This window comes from Rhagoletis pomonella, unplaced genomic scaffold (genome assembly GCF_013731165.1).
Source record: "Rhagoletis pomonella isolate Grant_MI unplaced genomic scaffold, Rhpom_1.0 Rhpom_scaffold_05002, whole genome shotgun sequence".
In the NCBI taxonomy this organism is placed as follows: Eukaryota; Metazoa; Arthropoda; class Insecta; order Diptera; family Tephritidae; genus Rhagoletis; species Rhagoletis pomonella.
Genome location: NW_023463550.1, coordinates 3,643 through 12,408, shown reverse-complemented (window position 1 = coordinate 12,408; position 8,766 = coordinate 3,643). Strand labels below are relative to the sequence as shown.

General features: G+C 36.3%; 1 protein-coding gene across 3 annotated transcripts; it reads left to right on the top strand.

Moving 5' to 3' along the window:
• The first annotated feature begins 6,682 nt into the window (after positions 1 to 6,682).
• On the top strand, positions 6,683 to 8,491 carry LOC118754967 (peroxiredoxin 1). Of its 3 annotated transcripts, none has more exons than XM_036489831.1 (3): positions 6,683 to 6,921; positions 7,690 to 8,288; positions 8,371 to 8,491. In XM_036489831.1, exon 2 carries the CDS (start codon positions 7,690 to 7,692, stop codon positions 8,272 to 8,274), a length of 585 nt encoding a protein of 194 aa, XP_036345724.1. In that variant the 5' UTR covers positions 6,683 to 6,921; the 3' UTR covers positions 8,275 to 8,288; positions 8,371 to 8,491. The 3 variants fall into 3 exon arrangements, with proteins under 3 accessions (XP_036345724.1, XP_036345723.1, XP_036345721.1); XM_036489830.1 differs by having other exon boundaries at positions 8,366 to 8,491; XM_036489828.1 differs by having other exon boundaries at positions 7,690 to 8,491.
• Positions 8,492 to 8,766: the final 275 nt, after the last annotated feature.

Sequence of the window (8,766 nt, the reverse complement as noted above, 5' to 3'; positions counted from 1 at the left end):
TCGATGCATTGCCGTTTTAAGGCCGGTCCACATAGAACTTTTGCGTTGGTTATGGCGTTGGCGTTAGTTTGACAGCACGCACGTTAAAAGTATGCTTGCTACAATAAACGCTTGGCAGCGAATGCTTTGAGCACTAGATTTACATACTAACGACAGATAAATTAATATTTCATATCAATAATTGCATGAAAAATTATATTTCTTACCTACATTTGATTAAAAATTAAAAAATATTTCACATAATTTTATTTATTTCTAACAGCAGGTTGACAACGCGCGCAAAAAGATGAGAGATGCCCATCTTTTTGTGTGTGTTAACTTTGGCGTTGGCGTTGTCGTTGTGTGTGGAAATGCCCATATAATTGTGTGTATTCATAGTCAGCTGTTAATCAACGCCAACGCCAAAGCCAACGCCAAAGTTCTATGTGGACCGGCCTTTAGCCGTTTTCCGGCTAGTTTAGGTTTAGCCAACAGCCGATTTGTTAGCCTATTTTAGCCGATTTTGCTATTTGCTTTGTTTTCTTAAAATTCAAATATATATGTATGTTTCCATATTTGACTAAGCGACCCAAAGTCTGTTACTACGTTTATCGCACGTATTATTTGTAAATAACAATTTACAAACTGGTAAACTTTGCCGTATAAACGCTGAGTTAATTTTTTATTAGCAAATAACTAAATCACGCAAATAAGTATTGATTAGTGGTACTATTTGCAAATAAGCGCAAGACGGCGCCATTCTTAGGTTCATTTTCTTTTTCGATGGTCATCTTATTGCCTTTTTAAAATCAAGACGTTGCCATTTTTAACTTTATTTTTTTTATCGATGGTCCTATTATTCCTTTTTATAATCAGGCAATATTAAAAAAGAATTTTACCATAGAATAAACAGTGAGTTAGGTATTTGCAAATTATTTTTATTTGCAAATAGCTTACGTATAAACATAGTATGTTTGAAATTGCTACTAGCCTTATCGCGAAGAAAATCAGGTCACGCAGGGTTATATAAAATTTTTCCGATTTGGCTTATGTTTATTTTAACGAATACATTTTTTCTACAAAAGGCCGTAGCGGGGATTTTCTTCATAAAATGTTTGTTATGAATGTCTTAAATTTAAGTGTGACGTTTCATTCGCAAAACTTAGAAAACAACAAATTGTTTCACTGTTTGCTTTACACACGTATGTGTTTGGATATAGTGCCAAAACACGGAATAAATATTACAGATATTGGCCCGTAGTCATAGTCAAAATAAAGTCGACTTTAAAGTTAGTTGCAGCTTTTTTGACAGATATCCCATTGAAAATTATGTCAAAAAGCTGCAACTAACTTTAAAGTCGACTTTATTTTGACTATGACTACGGGCCATTGTATTCCCAGATAACGCATATTCAATTCTGCCTTAATTACAAAACATCATTGTTGCCCACTCCTAAAGGTTTAAGGGAAGAGAAAATTGATATTTTTAAGCACTATGTATGACAAGACATCTGCCTGTCATATTACTGGTCATCTGAATGGGAGCATATTTTAATCAGAATTAAAGGGATTTCTGAAAAATCTGACCAGTTCTTTTGAGTAGATGTAATTTTGCATCCCTTGTCAACAATTGGCCTCAGTTGATGTTAACTTAAGGTCTTTGTTTTACTGCCTTAAAACTGAAAGATAATTTTTGGATATCTCCTTTAGTTTCCGAGATATTGAGTAAAAAGTGTCGTTGATTTAGTAAGAATTTTGATCACATTTTGTCGTATTTCATACAGAGTGGCTGCCAAATTGTGGACAAATGACGCTTACGACAAAATTTTTTTTAAAGAAAATCCTTCATGAACTCAAAACTATTTTTTACAATAAACATAAAAAATTAAATAATTTACCCCCTTATTCTAGAACCCTAATTTTCGTAATTTGTAATGCATAGCTATGCTACGAAAAACGAAAAATCCAAATACTGCATCCCTTGCGGAAAAATGTGTAGCATTGCCAGCTACCAGTAGTTTTTCGAAGATAGCTGAATGAAGGAAAACAAAGTGGAAAGTAATTAAAAAAAACACTCATCATGTGCTTGTTTATTGAAAAATTGGTTAATTTTACATATTTTGAGGAAAATTATGGATTCTGATGTATTCGCAATTATAGCAGCAAAGCAAGCGGGCGCTATGGCAATGGATTCCCAAAGGTGTGCGAAGCTGTCGGGCATAGTAACCATGGGCGCATCTATGTCAGCTTCTGGTTGAATTGTTGAACCACGCGCCAGAACTACTCCTATGCTTGAAGAACTGATTCTCAATCCAGTTAATGCAATAACAGCTTCTTCCACACCATTGGAAACATGCACTTTGTTAGGTCCACCACCAGTTCGTTTTTAGGCATGCCATTGTTACAAATTTCGAAAGTTCGAAAAAACGACTCGGATTGCAGCATACTATTTCTACGATTCGTAGCAAAATCCGAATACGAAAGAGTTGCAGAATAGGGGTTTTAAGAATTTTGTGAACTAGTAACATTTTCAGAGACTTTGGAGAAAATCCATCTTCGCGTTTTTGATAAATTGCATTCCAAACTTCAATCGCCATTTCCCACAACCTGCCGAAATTAACATACGACAATCTTTTCACCAGGCTACGGTAGGATTTTCCAGATAATAGGTTCGTTCCCTAGCGATCCGGACCGGATCCGGTAATTAGAGAATAAGCGAAAAGTTTGGTCTCAAAAATGGAAAAAAGTCCAGAAGTACGGGAACGCAAAAAACCACATTTCGTGGCCCAGAATTTGAGAATCAGCTGATTCGCGTTGTTTTTGTTTTTTCACTTTAATGCAAACACTTGGAAATTGAATTTTGGCTTCACAAATTCGATTTCAAATACATATAAAAAGATTTAAAATACATCAACAGGCCATTCACTCTTCCTTAAAAGCACCAAGTAAATGCAGACAACATGAAAACACAAAACAGATGATATGCACTTTTACACTTTATCCATTTTTATCCGGAGAAAGAGGCCGGGCTGTTTCGAGTAGGAAGAAGAAGACACTTACGATCCAATATGTTCCAATTTTCGCTCTCAATTACCCATTTGTTGAGTACGGGTATGATTTCTGGGCTATTTTTTGGCACCCGCGGGATCACTCGTTGCGTACGGGAAATACAACAACACAACAAAATGTGCACGATTGAGAGAATACAAAGGTTGCGCCGATCTCGGACCGCTATTCCTCTCTTAACGAATTTGACAGAATCGTTGTTTGCATGACGTCACACTGGTGCAACTTGTTTACGTTTTTCCTTGCAAAATTTTTTCTTCTTCTTCCATTCTTGCTCACGTTTTGGCATTTCTCTCTCGCAATTGCACCAGTGTGACGTCACACAAAAGTTATTCTCAAAAATCCTCTCTGATCGGCGCAATCTTGTATTCTATCATTCTTGCAAAATGTGTTATTAACAAAATTGTACAAAAGTTGAAATAAATTACTGCAACTGAGCTAATTATGTCTCTAACTGGCCGTCTCCACAGGATAAAATTGATTGCTATCTAACTGTGATTTTGGTCGCTAGATATAAGTTATATCAGTGGCAATATTTGCGTGGGCTTTTTATATTTTGATATAAGCATTTGTAAGATAGCTTCTAAAACGCATTTTTGCCGGATTAAATCACTTAAAAAATTTAAAAAAATATACTTGTTTGCATCTAAGTACATAATAGCAAATATTGGCTGACCTCCAAAACATCAATTGCTTTGCATACGTACAAAGTATAAGGTTGCATAACATCGAACTACAAAATATTGACAATGTATACTGTTACAAAACGTAGCCGAAAAGCTATCGAAACGCAGCGCTAGAGCAATCAGCGCATCAGAAACAAAGTGGATGATTCCTTTGTTATTGGTTAGCATTGATGTATTAGAAATCAAAATTGACAGCAAACAATTCAATTTTTGCTTTTGTAGCTTTTTTCCACACGCTTTCCTGGCTGCTCCGGAAATTAGAGCGTAAAAATAAGTTACTCTCTCACAAGCGTCAAAAATGTGTCAACACGTGCCAAAAATGCCCAGCGCGTGAGGAACGCACAAAACCACATTTCGTGCCAGGAATCAACAAATCAGTTCTAAACAATTATTTTACGTGTATTTATCTTATATGGCAAATGAAATTACAAATTACTACATTTTCTGAAAATTCTGTAGTGTTTTCCACTTTTGTGTTTTATAAAATTTGCTTTCGGATTTAAACTACAACATATGTTATTTCAAATTGCCCATCTTTTGCCATCACATCTGTGCCCGGAAAAAAAATGCGGGCTGTTTTGTGCACAAAGAAGAAGACATTTGCGATCCAAAAGTGAAGCACATGATTCAATAATACAAGGTTAGATAATTATTGACAGCCGCGGCTTGACACTCCCTTACAAAGGACTGCATTTACGAAGGACAGAGAAAGGGGAAGAATGCAATCCCTTGTTGCGAAAATGGTAGAAGAAAAGTACTTAAAGTAGGAAATTAGTAGTGAAATTCCTTGCAGGAAATCTGGCAGTTTAAACGAAATATTAAGCGAAATATTAATACATCTACGTGAATTCCGTAGATAATATATGTGCTATTTAGCTGTATAAAAAATGCATCAGGACTCAAAATTAAAATAAAACTACTATGAGATTTATGCACAAATCCAATTTAAAAACAATTTATGTTTTCATCAGTGAAATATGCTTCATATGCATATATAAATAAACATATTGCACAAAAGCTTATACTTCTATTTCACAGCAAAGCTACACTTTTTCCAAGTAAATTTGCAAAGAAGCAACCCTCTGCCACTGCTAAGGGAGCGGCGCGAGGGAGACAACTGTCAGTTTATGGAACCTTGTATTATTAAATCATGAGTGAAGCATATTGGCTCTCTATTACCCATTTTTGTAGCGTGGGGAACGCTTTCTAGGCTGTTTTGAGCACATGCAGGATCCCGCGGGCTCGTGTGGAACAAGCCTTATATTAAAATATCAATAATGTTACCGCCACGAAGCTTTCGTACAAATGAAAATGTAGCTGTCAAACTACCAAATCGCCGGCAATATATGGCAAAATATAAGCTCTGATATAGGGGAGATTACGATAATCGGGGCGACAAATTTTGACTTTGCAATTAGAAAGCTAAGCTACTCTGATTTTCAAATATACCCACTTTTAGGGGTCGGAGCCTTCTAGTTTTCAAGATATTTAGTTTTGAAAGTTATTTTTTTAAATATTAATATCGTATGAACTACATAACCGATTACAAAAATTAATGTGTCAAAATAAAGGTAATTTACTTTTCTCTCAGCTCGTGTATCTAATTTATATTATTTTTCATATCTTAAAGACCAAAATATTAATAAACTAAAAAAATCTGATAATTTTTTTCATAAAATGACCTTTTTTGAAAAAATAACGTGACTAATGCTAAAGAAATTTACATTACATATAAAGTATAAATTATTACCTTTAATTTCATATAAATATTTTATTATGATCTGCTTTTGAGGCTTAAGAATTCAGTGATAATAAAAAAATTAAAATGCATTTACAAGGAAGTGACAATCTTATATTTACTATAGTTTAGTCACATAATGTGCCCACTTTTTCGGCAACGTAGAAAGGAGAATTCTAGTTAGTGAGGGTTATACACCCTAAGGGCGGCCGAAGCCCGCCTACGCAGAAAGGTGTTCTCTGCAAAAAGTGTTCAGCCCGTTCTCTTTCGCAACACAGAAAAGAGAATCCTACTTAGTGAGGGTTAGATCCCTAAGTGCGGCCAAAGGCCGCCTACGCCAAAAGGTGTAGCCCCTTTTCTTTCGGAACACAGAAAGAATCCCTAAGTGCGGCCGAAGGCCGCCTACGTTTTGTTTAAATACTCTGTTTAGTACAGACTGAAGACATGATGTTGTATATCAAATGAAAGCTACAATTGTTTTTTATCCTATTGGATTATGAAATGTTTGAATATATCCCCACAAGAATTGTGTGATGGAAACTAACACATTTTCATTTATCTTACTAACACATTTGCAATTTTTGCGTTGGTTAAAAAAAGACCATTCAATAAGGCATAAGTTGGAGGAAGACGGAAGATCACATATGTGCACAAATGTTTACATCAGATTTTTCACACTGCCCTTTAGAATTTGATAGATACTTGTAGGTAGCCAGTGACAGAAATCTCTATCAGTCTTGCCACTCAAATGTTTTGTCAAATGATAGTCACTGTTCTTGCAGGGTTGCTACTCAAATAATTTGTCAAATGATAGTCACTGTTCTTGCAGGGTAGTTTGATAGCCATATTTTCATTTGAAAGAAATCGTGCCGGTGGTAACGTCGATGAAATTTTGATATTAAATCAAAATAAAAATCTGTTCCCCATGGGATTATTTATGATTACGTTTTAAGAAATTATTCAGCAAGTTTTTTAAAGATATAAATGTTTTTAAACACCGAAATTCAGAGAATATTGTCTGGTGGCGTCATGCGGCAAATGCTTATTTCAAGACGTCAATGTGCATACACACAAAAACGTGCAATCATATTGCTCGTCAAAATGACAGTTGGTAGGCCATCGGTGTTTGCCTGTGGAAATCTGAGGTCAAGTGGAAAATTTTCGATGCATCGAAGCAAAACATCGATATTTTCGATGCATCGATGTTTTGCCGACATCGCTAGATTAATCTTGCCATCCCTATAAAACAGCAGCTGTTGAAATGAATTTATGCAAATTGAATTGTTCATTCTTTTGCAAATATTCGAATTGAATAGACGTTCGAACGTGTTGTTCGGTGTGGTGTAAATTTAGCTCGCCTTCCGTCTGACTCGAGTGCGTTATTCCTGCTCGCATATATTATCGGTGTGAAATTACTTTTTTCGCAAATTTGTTCGATAAATCTTTTCCAAGGTGAGTAAATTAACACAAAGTTGGACATTTCCGCAAACTGAAAGGTCTGGTTATAAGAAGCATTTACTCTGAGGTAGTGCCTGTGTAAAAAAACTTATGTAAATCGGCAAAAACCTAACGGATCAAATATACGTACATATGTAATTATGAGAATTTCTTTGAATAGTTGGAAATAACTAAATCAGTGGGATTCTAGAAAGATTTCGAACAATGTTTTTTATCTATGTACATATGTATGTATGTACTTTGCTTTTAAGCGTTCGCATTTGCCTGTGTTGCTCGTCGCCGGCCCGGTTCGTTTATTCCCCTCTCCGCCACGAACCCGGCATCGAAACCCTAGTCATCAAGCATCCAACTACCAGCTCGCTCTTCGGTCTCTAATTACTTTTGTTGCTAAAATTTACTAGTTCGTGTGCATATCTGCCGCGTAGGTACTTATTCGTTTCTTCCCTGATTTGCTGATTCACTGCATATTTTAAAGACAAATAGAGTTGAAAACTCGTTTTGATTTCAACTATACGTATTGAATCGGAAAGGTAAATTAAACGGAACGCTTGCTTGCAGAAATATTTACATACATAACATGATTCAATAATAAATCAATTATTGAATCACGTATACATAATATGTATAATTTTTATGTACCTACCTTCACCGGCATATTTACTTAAAATAAAGATTTCACAATCGGGTAATAGATTTACCGGTTGGAATATTGTCAGCTACAAGACCTTAACTGTTTCTTTTTTATATATTTTTTTTTTGCAGATGCCAAAACTTCAGAAGCCTGCCCCTCACTTCAAGGGGACTGCCGTTGTTAATGGCGCTTTCAAAGAGATCGATTTGAATGACTTCAAGGGCAAGTACTTGGTGCTGTTCTTTTACCCATTGGACTTCACCTTCGTGTGCCCCACCGAAATTATTGCTTTCTCAGATCGCGCGGCTGAGTTCCGCAATATTGGATGTGAGCTTGTAGCTTGTTCAACTGACAGTCACTTCACGCATTTAGCATGGATAAATACTGCTCGCAAGCAGGGTGGTCTTGGGGATTTGTCTATTCCCTTGTTGGCAGATAAATCCATGAAGATTGCACGTGACTACGGTGTGTTGGACGAAGATACTGGCATTCCATTCCGTGGCCTATTCGTCATAGACAAAAGTCAAAACTTGCGCCAGATCACCATTAATGACTTGCCAGTTGGCCGCAGTGTCGATGAAACTTTGCGTTTGGTGCAGGCCTTCCAGTTCACCGACGAGCACGGTGAAGTGTGTCCAGCTAACTGGAAGCCCGGTGCGAAAACCATGATTGCTGATCCTAAGAAGTCCAAGGAATACTTCGCCGTCGCCTCTTAAGCTAATCACATTCGGTACTTATAAAACAGAAAAGCGGATTTGCTCAAAAAATTTTAAGAAAATTAACATTCAGAAATTCCACTATTGTTAGGTTAGTAACGACGCTGGAAGTTGTATGTTAAAGGAAATTACAAAAATATTTCATTCGAATTAATATTGCAAGTCACGGATCAGCAAAACACTAATAACAAAAGCACTTAAAGTGCGCTTTAATGAGGCCCTCTTCTATTAGGTCGTAGTTCTTTACACATACATATAACTAATACACATACATATATAATATAAGCTGTAAATACCCTGCAGTACGGGGGAGTGACTACAGGACTGCTGAATCGGTAGCTACCTGATAAACACCGTCAATTACCGACCGACTACTTGCAGTGTATTTCATCGATTACTTTTACAAGGCAATGTCCTAGGCGGTAGTCACCATCGGCTCTCTCTGTACTACCGGGAGTTACTAAAGTAGTCACTGGCGTGATTTATGGGCGC